Raw genomic sequence first — 15601 nt, 5'->3', positions numbered from 1 at the left:
GAGATGCATCAGGCAACATTGCCACGTCTCCTGCAAGCTACAACAGAACCATGCTCACGCCTTGTGCGCCCTCGTGCGCTCTACCAGCGCGCTCCCGCCGCCCTCGGCCCTCTGCTGCGCCAGCTCGCTCGTCCACTTCATCGCGTCAGCAAACTGCCTGAGCCGCTCGGGCAGCTCGACGTCGAGGCGCTCGAAGTTGCGCTCGAGGCGCTCGAGCTCCTTGGCGCTCGGCGGCGGCCGCACGACGCCGCCCGTCTTGCTCTTCGGGTGCTCGACCTGGAACTGGCCCAGCTTGAGCGAGAACTCGGTGTGCCGCGCGAGCGAGTCGACCCAGTCGGCGAGAGCGTCGAGGCCCTCGAGCCCGCGCACGACGTACCACTGGCGCGGCGGGTCGCTGAGGAGGTCGTGCTTCGGCTTGTCGTCTTCGTCCTTCTCCTTCTTGACCTTGGTGCGCCCATCGTCGATCGAAAGGACGATGGGCTTTTGGCCGTGGGCGACAACACACCAGCTCAGCGGGTAGTCGCGCATGCCGTCGTCGCTCGGCTTGCGGTCGAACGGGAAGCCGGAGGTGAGGGCCGCAGACGGGTTGCGGAAGAGCTCGCTTGGCGGTGGTGCCAGGACGTAGTACTCGGTGCCATGCGCATCCACGCCGAGCGACGCGAATCGGAGGCGTGTGCAGGCGGCGCTCATGTAGTAGTCGTATTCTGCGCGGGTTTGGCCGTTATGAGCGGCATGCAAAAGAGAGAAAGAGAGAAATGGACGCACGGATATGCCAGCCCTCCTTCTTCGAGTCCGTCTCCGCCTGCTTGACGCGCTCTTCGACCTTGTCGCACTCGTCCTGCCACTCCTTGACCTTGAGCGACACCGAGTTGCCCGGCGGCTTCTCGGGCAGCGACGACGTCAAGCGGTCCTTCTCCTCCTGCAACTCGCGACGCTGGGCGCGGCGGCGGTTGTTAATCGAGACGAGCTCAGCGTCAGACGCCTTGGTCGCCTGCGGGGTCGCACGCTGAAGTCAGCCCGAATCCTCGACCGCGTGCGTGAGAGAAACGGAACCCACGCGATGCATCTCGTTCCGCACGGCCTCGGTGCCGACTGCGAGCTCGACGAGGCCACAGATGACGGCGAGGCGTTCCTCGGCCGGCATGTCTCGCTCGCCCTTCATGCGTCGCCCGGCCTTGTCGAGTTTGGGCGGCGGCTCCTCGTAGTCGCTCGCAAGCTGGTCGACCTCCTCTTCGTCGTCGCCACCCGCGCCGCTGTGCTCGCCGTCGACGACGCTGCTCGAGCTCGCAACGGGCTCGTCGTCGTCGCTCGAGTCGAGGCTGCTCAGCTCGCTCTCGTCCCCCGCGTCCGCCTCCTTCTCGCGCGCCTTCTTCCTCTCGTCCCTGCGCTTGCGCTCAAGAGCCTCGCGCTGCTCCTTGCTCGCACGAGCCCACTCGGCGCCCCGCTCGAGCCACCACTTCTCCGGCCCGCGCTCGACGACGCTCCTCGCCGAACGCCACGGCTTATCAAACACCTCGCGATGGCGCTGCACGCCCGCGACGGCGGTGCGCACCTCGCTCTTGACGTCGTCGAGCTCCTCGCGGCGGAGCTTGTGCACGTGCCCCGTCCACGCCTTCTCGGCGAGGAGGAGGTCGGCGAGCGCGCCGAGCAGGCGCAGCTGCACCGCCTCGGCCGCGCTGTCGCGGTCCTTCCACAGCCAGAGTATGTCGTCCGACAGGGCCGAGAGCACGCGCGCGAGCTGCGCGGACGGCGCGGCAGGCTGCTTGGTCGACGAGCGGGACGACGACGACGAGTTGGACGATGCTGACGCTTTGGGCGAGAGCGACGGCATGAGGGTGAGGAAGCGGAGGAAGAACTCGCGCACGTGCATGCGTGCGAGGAGGGACTCGTCCGAAGGGAGGAAGGAGGACTGGGCGTAGATGGACGAGAGGGCGTGTACGCTTGGCGGCGCGGAGAGCTTGGTAGGCGGGCGCGGCGGCATGGCCCGCTTTGGGCCTGCGTCCGTGCTCGCACGGCCTGCCGGAGCAGGGCTACTCGTCGACTGCTTCGCCTTGCCCTTCAGACTGGCGCGCGGCTTCTTCTTCTTCGGCGCCTCCTCGTCCGAGTCCGTCAGCTCCGAGAGCGACGAGTCCGACAGACCGTCGTCGGCGCCCCCAGCGTCCTTACTGGTCGCCTTGACTTTTTTGAGCGCCTTGGTCTTCTTGCTGCTGCCACCGGGCGTGTCGAACGAGAGCGACATGGCCGCAACTTTCCCGCTCGACGTGAAGCCGGCGGAGAGCTTGCTCCGCGCTGCGGTTGCCGCCGAGCGAGCGCGTGGCGTCGACGAGAAGGCATCTGGCGCGGCGCCGTTGAGCGAGCTGCCGAGCTCCTTGAGCGGGCCAGTCGCGTCGAGGCCGGCCTTCTTGCGGCAAGAGCTGCAGTTGCAAAGGCCGCGGCAGGACGGACACTTCCACGTCGCATCAGCGCCACTAGCCTTGACGGCGTGCGCGTCCTCGCTGTAGCGGTTCTGCAAGCAGCGCTCGCAGTACGAGAGGGTGCAGGGCTTGGTCGGGAGCGGGTCGGTCGAGCCCGGCTTGGGCTTGCCGGCGGGCTTCTCGCCCGTGCAGCGCAAGAGCGTCACCTTGGTGACATCGTGCGGCTGGTGGTCTGTGTACCGGGGAATGGGCAAGGTGTCAGCTCGCGAAAGTTGCCAAGAGCACAAGGCGAGCCGAAGGTGCCGCGCGCACCCTGGTGGCAGTACTGCGTGACGGGCTTGGGTCCGTTCGACTTGCGCGGCTTCTTCTTGGGCGGCTGCGAGGTGCTGCTCGCTGCCTCGCCGTTGACGTCCGCTGGTCCGTCGACCTCAAGCATCCGCTTCTCCTGCACCGCCGGGCCGTCTGCGGCGCCTTTGACGGGCGTAACAGCAGTCATCTCGACGTCTGAAGCCGTCGTCTGCGCCGCTGGTAGCGCGTGAGCAGCGTCGAGTGCGGACGCGTCGACCTCATCGACTTTGATGGTCGCGTCGGAAGCTTCGCCGGGTGCCGCAGGCTGGTGGACGGCCTCCATGGCTGCGATTGACGCGTCTCTGCAGTGCTCTTACGCGCTCTAGTGAGAGTCGGCGAGAGGTCAACGCCGACACCGCGCCGGATCGGTGCGCGAGGCGTCGAGACGAGCCAAGGTCGGCCAGCTTTGCACGCGCGACAAAGCAGTACGAGAGCTGGGCGAGCGTTGCAGACTTGTCAGCCTACCAGTGTTGCACAGTGCGCGCCTGTCTAGCGATCTTTCCGCTCCACTCCTGCCTCCAAGCCTGCCTCGTGCGCCCGCGTCCTCCTCTTGCCCTTCATCCGTTCATTACATGCGAGACAGCGCACGCGCAAACTCACGCAGACCGCCCCACAGTTGCACCGCAGGCGATTGCGCCCGCGGTGCGCCACGCTTTGGCGGCGCACTCCCGACGCCTTCCCGTTCGAGCAAACGGGAGCCCACCCTCTCCGTCGTCCCTTCCGCTCGCGGCATCGTGAAGCCTGCGCGTACAGGTTCCGCTTGCCCGCTCTGCTGCCCGAGTGGTTCCGAGTGACCTTGCTAGCGGCCCTGCCTCGTAGGACCGGGTCCCGCTTCAAGCCTTTCCGAGGCGCTCCAACCTTGCCCAGGCAGACGTTCCGACACACTCCTCGGCCGCTCTTCGTCTTGCGCTACGCTCTGCTGCTCGTGCAGGCTGCCTGGTCCCTCCTGCGAGCCAGTGCACCTGAATCAGAGCGTCCGCTGAGCTCGGCGCTGTCTGCACTTGCCGCTGCACGAGCGATAGCGCAGCTCATCTCCAAGCTTCTTGATCGCTGGACCCGCTCCTTGCGACCCAGCAAGCCCACTAGCGCCACACCCGTGCTGGCACGGAATACACGGGGCCATGTTCACCGCGGCATCGCAGCCGCAGGCGCCGCACACGCTCCCGATCTCCGCCTACAACTACGACTCGCCGACCCTCCCGGGAGCCTACCACTCCACGCCGCTGCAAGAATCGCACTTCGACCCGCACGATCCGTCTTGGTTCACTCCCCAGCTCACGACGTCCGGACAGCCGAATCAGTCGGGCTTCGTGCATCACCACCTCTCCTCCAACCTGGCGTACCCCGGCCATGAAGAGGAGCTCGTGTACGACGAGGGCGAGTATGCCTTGATGGAGCACGAAGCTGTCGCAGACCAGCACCGGCGATATAGCGAGGGCGATTATCCGCTCAGCGGCACGAGCGAGCGTGAGCCTTACGGCCAAGTGCGTCTCTGCCTTGTCTGGGCGGAACTCCTGATACATTGCTGACGTGTAGCTTTCACAGGCAATGGGATACGAAGAGGCGCCGCTAGCACCGTCCTACTTCGACTCGGACTACACGCTCGCCCCCCCACCGATGCGGACTGGCCTGAGCGACGAAACCCTCCGGCCACCAGTGTCGCTTATCAGCGGCGAGATCTCTCCTGGCACGGAGCTGTACGAGCACGAGATTTGCAAGCTCGCGCAGCCTCGCGGGACGTACGACCAGCCCCTTACGCTCGAAGATCCCGCCTATCCCCACTACCCGGTTTCTAGCGGTGCCCAACTGGCGAGCGCAGAGCCTTTCGCCATCGACCTCGCAGCGCAGTCGTACTCTCAAACAGCCTATGAGGCGGACGCCACCCTGCAGCAGCACCATACGCACGGGCTGATGGCCGAGCCGCCTACCTCGGTCGCGCCGCAGATTGTCTATCAGCCTACGCCGCAACGTCCCGTCCCGCAGAACATGCTCCAACCGTCACCATATCCGCCGTCCTCCGCTCCGTCTTCGGCTTCGGCTACGCCGCTGTCCTCGCCCTTCCAGCCAAACCCACACTCTCACCGTCCGAGCCTCGCGCACGCACACACGCAAGCTGCGCCCGAGCTTGTAGGCCACTCTGCTCCTACCGGCCAGCACTATTCACCTGCGCCGCCCGTCTCGACCAACATCCCGCGTCACCACTCGTATTCGGGTCCTTCGCCGGAGCAACGCCCATCCTTCCAGGAGCAGCAGTACGGTCCGCCTTCCGCAGACGAGGCACCGCGGCGCTTCTCGCTGCAGCATGCCGCTGCGAACGGGTCGTGCGGCTCGCCCGTCGCCTATGCGCCGTACCCTTCGTCGGCGACGAGGCGCCGCTCGAGCGGGTCGCTGCAGCACCAGTCGATGTCGCCCTCGCGCGGCGTAGGCGGCGCGGCCCAGGCGGGCATGCCGACCACTCCGAGGCGCCTGTCGAACACACCATCGACGCCGAGCCGCCTCGCTCGCGGGAGTCACGAGTACGACTACTCGCCTTCGAGTCCGTACGGCCCTCGAACTCCGGCACGTCGCTCATCCGGGCCGACGGCGCCCTCGCCCTCGACCATGAGTGCCGGCGTGATGCACCCGCCGCAGTCCAACGCCTCGCCATCGTTCTCCTCCTCGGCTCGTCGAGGCAACCCCGGCCTGAGCATCTCGGTGGATGCCGCAGCATCCTTCTTCGAGCAGCAGCAGCGTCATGAGCAGCACCAGCAGCCGCCGACCGCCTCGACGGGGAGCATGGGCCCGTACCGCTCGCCGCGCTACTCTCCATTCTCGCCCTTCTCGCCTTACCCGTCCAGCACTTTCGGCACGCCCGCTACAGTCGACACAGGCGGATTTCTCTCGCCTGCCAGCCCCAACGGCCTGTGCAGCCCGTCGCCGGTCCCCGTCGCCAGTCGACGCCGCCGCTACTCGGCCGACCAGCCCGTAGCCCGCAGCGGCAGCGCCTTCCATCCGTCGCAAGCTCACATCGTCGCGCGTCGCGCGAGCGCCGAAGCCGCCATGGGCGGATCGAGCCTCTCTGGGTTCGCGGGCGCGGCGGCGAGTCCCGGTCTCAGCGAGCCAAGGTCCCGCGGCCGCAGTCTAGCCGTCGGCGTCAGGGGCGCGCGCCCTCTCTCGAGTACGCTCATGGACGAGCACCTCGACGGCGGCGAGGGCGGCGGATGCGGGAACGGCCCCGTCTGGACGTCGTCGCTGCAGCCGCCGCCGATCCCGCAGCACCACTTGCAGCACCAGCACGAAGCCAAGCACCACCACGGCGCGCACGACTGGCCCATGTCGGCCCACGGGCCGAATGTTGGCGTCTCGCTCGAGGGCCTCGATCCCGTCGGGCTCGGCCTCGAGATGGGCGTCGAGGAGATGCACCTTGCCGGGACAGGCGGCGCATCTCGCGGTCACGGGGCGCCCTTGTCGCTGTCGGCTCCGCCCTCCGCCATGCTCGGCGTCGCTCCTGCAGCAATGTACGACCCGTACGGCGGCGGGCCGTACGACCTCGCGGTCCAGCAACAGCAGCACCACGGTGGCGTCCTCCAACAGCAACAGCAGCAGGCATACGAAGACCTCATTCTCGCCTCGGCAGGTTCGGCGGCGCAGATCTCCCGCGCACGCAACGTGCGGGCCAGTCCGCCCAGCGCAGAGGACCAGCACGAGCGCCTGCAGCGAGAGATTGAGGAGTATCTCGCTTCGCCGAACCGCCTCGAGCTTGGCGAGCGGACTGTCGTTGTCATGAACCCGAAGATTGCGCAGCGAAGTTACGGCACCGAGAAGCGGTGCGTCACGTTCCTCGGCTGTGCGAAGTGTCAGAGTCCCGACGACTGACGTGCTCTTGATTGCCAGTCTACTTGCTCCCCCGCCAATGGCTTTGCTCCTTGGATCGTCCTGGTGGCAGACGCTCGATGCGCACCCGTCGCTCTCGCTCGCCGCCGCCTCGGCATCGGGCAAGCTTCCGTCGCCGCCGTCGCCACAGCAGCGGGCAACACTCGCGCCGGAGGTCTACATCAGCATTTCGTCGGACAAGGTCTTCCCGAGGCAGTCGGCGTCCATGTCGTGGATCTCGCACGAGGGCAAGCTCATCCTCGACCGCGACGAAGACGACGTTCCGCCGCTCGCAGGTCGTGCCATGAGCAAGTCGCTCGCGGTAAGCGTCGCAGGCGAGCTTAACAAGGACATCAGCACGACGGTCAACGCTGTCGTGACGGTGTGCGAGCCCGGCCTGGGCGACCATGAGCCGCGCGTCTACGCCAAGTTCGTCGGCAAGCCCATGTCGGTCATCTCGAAGCCGTCCAAGAAGCGCTCCATCGTTGCCGGCAACAGTAAGCTCCTCACTGAAGCTCTTCTTCTCCTGCGACCTGACCTTGCTTTCTCTGCAGTCGCTGGACTTCACCACGGCGGTCTCGTCTCCCTGTACAACCGTACCAAGACGTACAGCGGCTCGACACGCTATCTCTGCACTTCGGGCATCTCGTCCATCTTCCCGACTCAGGAATGGCAGTCCATGGCGGGCCTGCACACGCCGCGCACCTTTGCGCCCAAGGACGCGCGCGACGTCCGCTTCGTCTCCAAGACGAATGCCTGGGACGCCTTCGTCGTCTACGCCGTCGACGTCACGGGACCGCAGACCTTGGCGAGCGGCAGCGTGCCCGGTGCAGCGCAGCCAGGCTTCCCGGCGCCGCCGCCAAACGCCGTTCCGTACGACCCGAAGAGCCAGCGCGCGCTGTACTACAACCAGACTGTCGTGTTGCAGGACCTCGCTACTGGTGTCGTTTCGGTGCGCTTATCTCGTGCTTGGAGAAGGCGGCCAGCAGACATTGACGCGCATTCCCTTCTCCCTTCAGCCCATCCTCGTGCTTCGCCGGGTCGACGCCAAGAACGTCATTGTCGGCGGCGGCTCCTTCGAGCCGGTCATGCCCGCGCCTCCCAACGATGCGTCTCTATACCCCACGCTGCCAAACGAGCGCCTCGGCGAAGCCGTCTCAGCGTACCGCCCGATCGCGCTCGAGGTCTGCTCGGACCCGTCCTCCCCGCCGCCCTCTGCGGGCCCGTCGCTCGCGCTCACGCCCGACTCGTTCCTCGGCGTCGTCGACGAGGACGTCGGCGTGCACCAGGCTGCGGAGCGTCGCGCCTACGTCAAGCCGCCTGGCGAGCCGGCGAGTCAGCCCATCACGCCGACAAGGGAGTCGTTCGGGGGTGCGAGCCATCAGCACTTTGATGTGCATACGCCGCTCCCCCGCTCGGCGTCGGCGCAGCAGCTCAGTAAGATGGACGAGCTCGACGGGACATACGAGCCGGGCGCTGGCAGGTCGAAGGGCTCGTCGAGGGCGGCGGCCGCGGCACTCGCCAAGAGCAAGAAGCGCGGGCAGTCGTCGACGAGCTTGTCAACGCTTGCGGTGGGCGCGGAGCAGGGGAAGTCGAGGGTGTGGACGCTCCCGCTTGGAGGTGCGTTGGCCGCTTCTTCTTTCCTACGCGTGGCGGCGATGCTAACTCACACTGCTCCGTAAAGACCACTGCATCTGGTCGATGGTACAGGTCGAAGTCGCGCGGCACACGTTCTTCATTCCGCCATCAGTGCAGAGCATGGAAACTCCTCTACGCAACGGGTTCGTTCCCTTCGGTTCCTGCATTCGCGAAGCGCTCGCACCGACTGACTGTCCCGGCGCTGCAGGCTCCCTCCTCGCAACCATTTGTACCGCACTCCGCGCCCGCACCTGCTCATCGGGCCGAACGTCCCGACGATCACGTCGCTCGAAGGTCCCCTCGCATCGCCGTCACGCGACAGCGAAGCCGGCATGCTCGGTACATTCCGCCTCTCTCCTTCCTTTCTTCCACCTATGACATACTGACCAGAGCGTTTTGCAGCGCTGCACGGCCAGCACCTCACGCCCGACCTGACGATCTACCTCGGCTCGACGCCGTGCCCGCAAATTCGGTTCAAGTCGCCGGAGCTCGTCCTCGTGCGCCCGCCGGTAGGGCTCGCACCGACGCACCTTGTGGGCGATCAAGGATCGCTGCCCGGCCGGTTGGGCCTTGCGGCGGCGCTCGCAGCGGGCGCGAAGAGGGTCGCGCTCGTCAGGCCCGATGGCGTCGTCTTCCCGACGCAGGTCTGCTATTGAGCGCATGACGGCGCGACAGCGCACAAGCCCACAGACACTCTCTCCCGCTGTACTCTGATTATTCCGCAAACTGTATCCATATCCACGCTCGCTCCCTTTCTCCTCTCCTCATCGCCTTTGTGTAGCATCTCAATCCGTCGTTCGTGTATGTGCCATCACACTAAGGCAAGCATTGCCACGCAGTATCAATCTGAGCGGTCGTCTCTGCGCAGGCGCGACAACGGCGGCGAGAAGACGAGAAGACGAGCGGTTGAGAAGGTCGACGACAAGGGTGTTGTCGGGGCGGCCGGGAGGGACGTGCGCGAGCCGACGAGGCAAGCGGATCGTCACACGCGCCCTTGCCTCGTGCTGAGCAGCCTTGCGTGAGTGGGCTGTGTGACGATGCGAGCGCGAAGCAAGAGGCCTTGGCGAAAATCATTGAGCAAGTCGAGACGCGCCGCGACGAGGTGAAGCGGAAATGGAAGACGCGTCCTCTCTCGCTGCACGGCTTCGTCGGGGTGACTGTGCGGTGCAAGGGTCTGCTGGAGAGTCAAACTAGGGGTAGACACGCGTCTGACTTTGTCCAGATGAGCGGGAGACGGGGTGTGAGCACGCGCGGCGACGGCGACCGTTGCAGGCGCTCGCACCTCGTCGCTGCCAACGCCGCGTCGCTCTGGCCCTTGTCCTCTCTTCTCTTCTCTCTTGCTCCGTCTCTCCCTCGCTCCCTGCGTCTGTGTATCGCTCGCTCGCGGCAGCAACACGCTCACGCCCCGGCCGTGAACTGCTTGCTCTCGTCCCTCCCTCTCCCTCGCCGTCGCCCGTCGCTCAACCTCGTCGTCCGCGACACCGAACCGCGCCGCGTCCCCGCCACACGAGCACCCACAGTTGAACGCACACGCCTGCCGGACAGTCTGTCGTTTCTTGCACTCCCTTGACACCTCTGTGACCCTCCTTCAACGCAATCGTGAGTCCCGCTCGCCGACTCGTCACTGCGCAGCCAGCACGAGGGTCCCTGCCCGCCCTCTTGCTTCGCATCGTGGTCAGACCGACTGATGCAGATAACCGACACTTACGCTGTCTCGTTGCGCAGATGCTCACCTCGACCGCCCTTTCTCTCCTCTCGGCGGCATCGCTCGCAACGTCGGCCGCCGCCTACCACGCGCCGAGCCTGCACAACCACGGCATCCGCAGCGGCCACGCGCACGCTCACCTCGCGCGCGACTTTGTCCCCGTCCGCTCCGCCCTCGACCGCCGCGCTGCTGCTGCCGCCAAGGCCGCGAACGCACCCCTCAACAAGCGCATGCAGAAGCGCGTCCGCCGCTCGGAGGGTGCGTTGCAACGTCTTGTTGCCTGCATGCAAGTCGGCGCACGGGATACTGACCGCCCTGACCCGAACAGTCGCGCCCCGCTCCGCCGACAACGCCGTCCTCGTCACGCGCGCCGACGCCGGGACCAAGCAGTCTTCGACCGCCATCTGGTGGAAGGCTGACGGCTGGTCTGGTTCGTGCGACACGGCCATCGAGTGCGTCTCGTCGCGCTTATTCTGCGAACTTCAGCCGTGCTGACTCGGTCTCGCCTCCAGCAACTCTGCCATGCAGGTCGGCCTTCCGCTCTCCGTCTACCCCGACGTCCGCACCAAGTCGTCGCTGTGCGGTACCTCGATCGAGGTGACCGCGCCGTCGACGGGCAAGTCGGTCACTGTCACGGTCGTCACGGCCGCCAACCGCGACGAGTACACGACCTTCTCCAAGGCTGCGTACGAGGCGCTCGGCGGCGACTTTGACACGGGCATGCTCCCCGTCGAGTTCTACGCCGAGGCTGTCGCGTCCGTCGAGACGACCTCGGCTGCTGCGGCAACGACCACGCAGGAGGCGCTCAAGACGGCTGCGAAAATCAAGGCCGTTGCTCAGACGACCACCACCACGACCACCACGCAGGCGCCCGCCAAGACTACCTCGGCTGCTCCTGCCGCGACCACCTCGGCTGCTCCTGTCGCCGAGGCTGCGGCCAGCAGCGATGATGACGACGACTGGGTCTGCGATGACGACGAGGAGGCTTCGTCTTCCGACGACGACGACGAGGTTTGCGACGAGGAGACGTCCTCTGCAGCGGCTCCCGCTTCGACCTCGGCGGCGCGCGAGGCGTGGAAGGAGTCGACCACGACGTCGGCTACCCCCAAGGCGACGACCACCTCTGCCGCGCCCGCCACGACCGAGGCGGCCAAGACGACCACGACCGAGGCGGTCACGACGACAACCACCACGTCGGCGCAGCCGCAGGCGACCAAGGTGGCCGACACGGGCGACTCTGTTACGCTCCTGACGCAGCTCAACATCCAGGGCTTCCGCGGCGCGAACGGCGACGCCATCCTCTCGTGGTACAACACCAACTCGGGCCAGGACTCGACCAACGGCAACTCGTGGTGCGGCTTCCCGTACGACAACAGCGTGCCGGGCTTTGCTCCCTCGTGCGTCCTTTTCCGCTTCGGTCACCTCTCCTCGTGCGGTGTGACTGACCTTCGGAGGCCCTGGCTCAGGCTCAAGACGATGCTCAACAACTTCGGCGGCAATTACGAGGCGGCCGCCAAGGCGTACTGCGGTCTCGAGGCCGAGATCACGACGCCCGACGGCCGCACCTCGACCCTGTACATCGCCGACGCATTCGACGACACGTGGGTCCTCACGCCGTCGTCGCTCGACATCATCCACGGCTCGTTCGAGAAGCTGTACGGCTCGTGGACCGACAACAAGAACGACGTTGTCAAGGGCGCATCCTGGAAGCTTACCGGCGGCCGCAACGAGCGCCTCACGTTCAAGTCCACCAACTCGCTCGGCGGGTGGTAAACGACCGCTCGACACCAGGCGGTTCCCTCGGACTCGACGACCACTTTTCTCGCCTCGCAATCGCATCTTTCCTCCTTTCACTGCGCCTCTTTCGCCCTCTTTCAACCCGTCGGTCCGGAACCTCGCCCTTCTCCACCTTGTCTCCGCCCAGCGCCGGCTCGACGCCTGGCAGCTCCTCTTTCGGCCCGATCGCGCGCCAGTCGCACGAGCTTTCCGGTCGCCCCTTTGTAGCTATCACGACCCACCTCGCATGCGACGACACCTCTTCCTCCTTCCTTGTCTCCCTTCTTTCCTTTCCCTTTGGTTATCGGCCTCGATCTCCCTGCAGAGCGAGGTCTGTTGGCGGGTTTTTGGCATTGGCGCAGGGCGAGTGAGCCGGGCTGCTGGGCGGGCGGTTCCTCCCCTTTTCGTTGTCCTTCCTTCTTCCCTCTCTGTCTCTCTCTTCCTCTTGCTCTTATGCAGCGCGCCCCTTTGCAAAAGTAACGATCACCACCCATGGGCTCGTTGTCGCTTGAACGCGAGTGAGCGGGCGACTCGGCTCCTGGCGGCGCTCCACTTGCTCCCGCTTTCTCCTCGCTTTCGCCCACCACGGTCCAGTTGACGCACACCGAGAGAGACCAGCTGCGATGTCTTTCTCAGACCTGATGCGCTCGTACACGACGGCCCCGCCGTCCTTCTCGCCCTCGTCCGTCGCCTCGTCGTTCTCGCGCTCGTCGTCATCCCTAACTGCGGCGCCGTCCGCCGCCTCGTCGTCGTCGGTCGTGCGCCCGCCGCTCTCCGTCTCGCTCACGGCCGCTCGCGGGCCGTCCAACATCGCCGGCTACTCGATCGCAGCGGGCGAGACGGCCTACCTCCCCGCTCCCGAGTCGTCCTCGGCGGCGGGCGTCGCCAAACTCGCGACGCCCGAGGGAAGCGCGCAGGGCGTCAATCAAGGTCTCGCGCTGGGGCTCGGCCTCGGACTGGGACTCGGCACGCTCCTCGCGCTCCTCGTACGTCTCTCGTGAGAGCCCCTCTTCTGCCGAACCGTCCTGACGCTGTGCGTCGCAGGGCGTCTACTTCATCTTCCGCCAGCGCCGCGTGCAGAAGCAAGAATTCGAGCAACGTGCTCAGAGGATCAGAGCTACGGTCGACGGCATCGAGGCTCGTCGTGGCGAGGAGGCGCCGACGATGCGCGAGACGTAAACGCTGCTGTCGCTCTTTCGCGTGAGTACTCACATCTGCCAGGCTTCAAAGGGCGTGTACTGAGTGCCCCATCCCGTTGCAGCTGTATATATCGCCCGCGCTTCATCACTCCGTTCGAGCGCCTGTATCCTTCCATCAACTCTTCGCCATTTCCTCAGTCCTCCCTGTTTCGTGCACATTCTTGAGTGTCTCTGTCGTTGTCTCTTCTCGAATGAGCCTTCATCCACGTCTGTAACGCCTGCCGATCAATATTCAAGTGTCGGCGCGAGGAAGTGGTGAGATGGCTGGCTCCATCTGGCGGTCTGTCGCTGGCGACGCTGGGGTACAGAGCCCCCTGCGCTCACTCAAGCGTGCTACACAGCGTCGGGTCAGTTGATCAAGTCAACCTGCGAGCGGCTGTCCAGCTACAGAGCCTGTAGTTGGCGCGCGAGCAAGCATTGTGTTTTCGACCAGCGCCTCATTCACCGAACGGGGCAAGCAACCTGCCTCGTCTCTGCGATCGGCCTTTACAGCTCGCTTGCCCAAGCAGGCGCAGATGCCCAGACTTGCACGCGTCGACATTCCGCTGCTCGGTTCGGTCGGTCTGGCTGATGCCTTGCGCCACTCCTTCTCTTCCTCCTCGCGCTCGCCCGCGGCTCTCTGCTTCTTGTGCTTTCATCGGCGCGCTGGTCGCGCCCGCCTTCCTGCCCTTCGCCAGATCGTCCTGTGTCTGTGCCTTGTCTGTCTCCGACGCCGCTGGTCGACGTCCTTTCTTGTGCCATGCATCTCTCTCTCGCTGCGGTGCTCGTCGTCGGCTGGTCCGCAGTGGCACTCGCCGCTCCCATCAGTAGGTTGAGCGGACACAGGTGCCACTGTAGCGAGACACTGACGCATCGCACCTCCAGGCGATCTCCAGCAGTCCACCGTCGCCTGCAAAGGAGCTTTCCAATGCAGGACGCTATACCGCCCGCCCAACTCGATTGCGACGTGCCGCAACTCGCTGTGCGGGTACGAGTGCGAAGAGGGCTACGTCGCGCTCGGCAAGAGACGGTGTATCCCTGAGGCAAGAGCGAGCGAGGTGGTCAGTCGGGCGAGCGAGAGCGCGGCATCGGCAACCAGCACTACGACGCCCGATCCGTTGCCATCATCGACTGCGACGAGTGCGCAGCCGTCAACAGCGGTGACGACGACCTCGACGAGCTCTGCACCGCCGCCTACCTCGTCCGGGAACGCTTTGACGGAAGCGGGCGTCACAGGCTTCCCAGGTCTGAACACAAGTGCGCTAAAGATTGCCCATTCTCTGAAAATTGGTTGCGGACATTGAGCTCGAGACGGGCGCAGATGCCATCCTGTCCTGGTACGATACGAACAGCGGGCGCGACTCGACCAACGGCAACTCGGTGAGTGTCCCTGCCTTCGGCTGCGACAACTTCCTTACACACTTTGCAAACGAGAGACGCTGACTCTGGTCGCCTGTGGCAGTGGTGCGGCTTCCCGTACGACAACAGTGTTCCTGGCTTTGCGCCTTCGTGCGTCCTTTCCACTTCTTCCGAGATCTATCTCTGAGCGGGCGCTCCTTTCAGACTCAACACGATGCTCGCCAACTTTGACGGAGACTACGAGTCTGCGGCCAAGGCATACTGTGGCCTCGAGGCAGAGATCACCACGCCTGACGGCCGAACCGTCACGCTCTACGTCGCCGACGCCTTTGACGATACCTGGGTCCGCACTCCCGCGTCCCTCGATATCATCCACGACTCGTTCGAGTCGCTCTACGGCTCGTACACGGACAACAAGAACAATGTCGTCAAGAAAGCGTCGTGGCGGTTTACTGGCAGGCGCAACGAGCGACTGACGTTCAAGTCGACGGATTCGCTTGGCGGGTGGGCTACGCCTGACTCACCCACCTCTACTGTGACGTCCGCCACCTCTATCCCAACGACGGTCCAGACGTCGGCGACGGACACCGCGCCGACGCCGTCTTCCTCGGCCAATGCGCTCACGCAGGCTGGCATCTCGGGCTTCTTGGGCAACAACACAAGTACGTCGAGCACGCACAACTTTCTGAGCCCGCCGCTCACCTGACTCACGACTGCAGATGCCATCCTCTCGTGGTACGACACCAACAGCGGGCGAGACTCGACGAACGGCAATTCGGTGCGTGACGCTTCTGCTTCCTCATGCCGAGTGAGCAGTGCTGAGACTGGGGATGCTTGCAGTGGTGCGGGTTCCCGTATTCGAACGACCTGCCGGGCTTCGCACCTTCGTGAGTCTCGCCCTTCGATTGCTTATGAGCGTGCTTCCGCTTACGGTCTCCGACCCGCTCAGTCTGCGCACAATGCTGTCCAACTTCGATTACGACTATGAGACGGCCGCTCGAGCGTACTGCGGACTTGAGGCAGTCATCACAACGCCCGACGGCCGGACCGCGACGATGTACATCGCCGATGCGTTCGACGATACCTGGGTCATTACGCCGTCGTCCCTCGACATCATCCACGGCTCTTTTGCCCAATTGTACGGGTCGTGGACGGACAATAAGTGCGTTGCCGACGATGCCAGTATGCTGCTTGCACATCCGAGCTGACCTTGACTCTGTTCGCACAGGCTCGATGTCGTCAAGAATGCTCACTGGCAGCTCACGGGGCGACGAAACGAGCGCCTGACGTTCAAGAGCAAGAATCCGCTCGGAGGGTGGAGTTGAGCGGGG

General features: G+C 65.3%; 5 protein-coding genes across 5 annotated transcripts; 4 read left to right on the top strand and 1 right to left on the bottom strand.

Annotated features, from left to right (window-relative positions):
- Nucleotides 1-54: 54 nt before the first annotated feature.
- On the bottom strand, nucleotides 55-3045 carry JCM10292_005621 (uncharacterized protein; the record flags this gene model as incomplete). The annotated part of the gene is made up of 4 exons (XM_076651785.1): nucleotides 55-704; nucleotides 766-991; nucleotides 1058-2646; nucleotides 2727-3045. 4 exons carry the CDS (start codon nucleotides 3043-3045, stop codon nucleotides 55-57), a joined length of 2784 nt encoding a protein of 927 aa, XP_076502657.1.
- Nucleotides 3046-3883: 838 nt separating this feature from the next.
- Nucleotides 3884-8908, top strand: JCM10292_005620 (uncharacterized protein; the record flags this gene model as incomplete). Its single annotated transcript, XM_076651784.1, has 8 exons — nucleotides 3884-4246; nucleotides 4308-6568; nucleotides 6636-7111; nucleotides 7169-7566; nucleotides 7634-8234; nucleotides 8299-8395; nucleotides 8461-8591; nucleotides 8655-8908. 8 exons carry the CDS (start codon nucleotides 3884-3886, stop codon nucleotides 8906-8908), a joined length of 4581 nt encoding a protein of 1526 aa, XP_076502656.1.
- Nucleotides 8909-9977: 1069 nt separating this feature from the next.
- JCM10292_005619 (RlpA-like double-psi beta-barrel domain-containing protein) lies at nucleotides 9978-11730 on the top strand (the record flags this gene model as incomplete). The annotated part of the gene is made up of 4 exons (XM_076651783.1): nucleotides 9978-10215; nucleotides 10286-10409; nucleotides 10470-11354; nucleotides 11424-11730. The coding sequence occupies 4 exons, from the start codon at nucleotides 9978-9980 to the stop codon at nucleotides 11728-11730; spliced, it is 1554 nt and encodes a 517-aa protein (XP_076502655.1).
- Nucleotides 11731-12356: 626 nt separating this feature from the next.
- Nucleotides 12357-12912, top strand: JCM10292_005618 (uncharacterized protein; the record flags this gene model as incomplete). Its single annotated transcript, XM_076651782.1, has 2 exons — nucleotides 12357-12719; nucleotides 12778-12912. 2 exons carry the CDS (start codon nucleotides 12357-12359, stop codon nucleotides 12910-12912), a joined length of 498 nt encoding a protein of 165 aa, XP_076502654.1.
- Nucleotides 12913-13671: 759 nt separating this feature from the next.
- Nucleotides 13672-15595, top strand: JCM10292_005617 (uncharacterized protein; the record flags this gene model as incomplete). Its single annotated transcript, XM_076651781.1, has 9 exons — nucleotides 13672-13738; nucleotides 13797-14168; nucleotides 14233-14291; nucleotides 14374-14420; nucleotides 14475-14932; nucleotides 14990-15048; nucleotides 15111-15157; nucleotides 15220-15432; nucleotides 15499-15595. The coding sequence occupies 9 exons, from the start codon at nucleotides 13672-13674 to the stop codon at nucleotides 15593-15595; spliced, it is 1419 nt and encodes a 472-aa protein (XP_076502653.1).
- Between the last annotated feature and the right edge of the window lie 6 nt (nucleotides 15596-15601).

The sequence above is a fragment of the Rhodotorula paludigena genome, assembly GCF_050403205.1.
Source record: "Rhodotorula paludigena JCM10292 DNA, Rt_paludigena_JCM10292v1_ctg57, whole genome shotgun sequence".
In the NCBI taxonomy this organism is placed as follows: Eukaryota; Fungi; Basidiomycota; class Microbotryomycetes; order Sporidiobolales; family Sporidiobolaceae; genus Rhodotorula; species Rhodotorula paludigena.
This window is presented reverse-complemented; position numbering and strand designations above follow the sequence as displayed.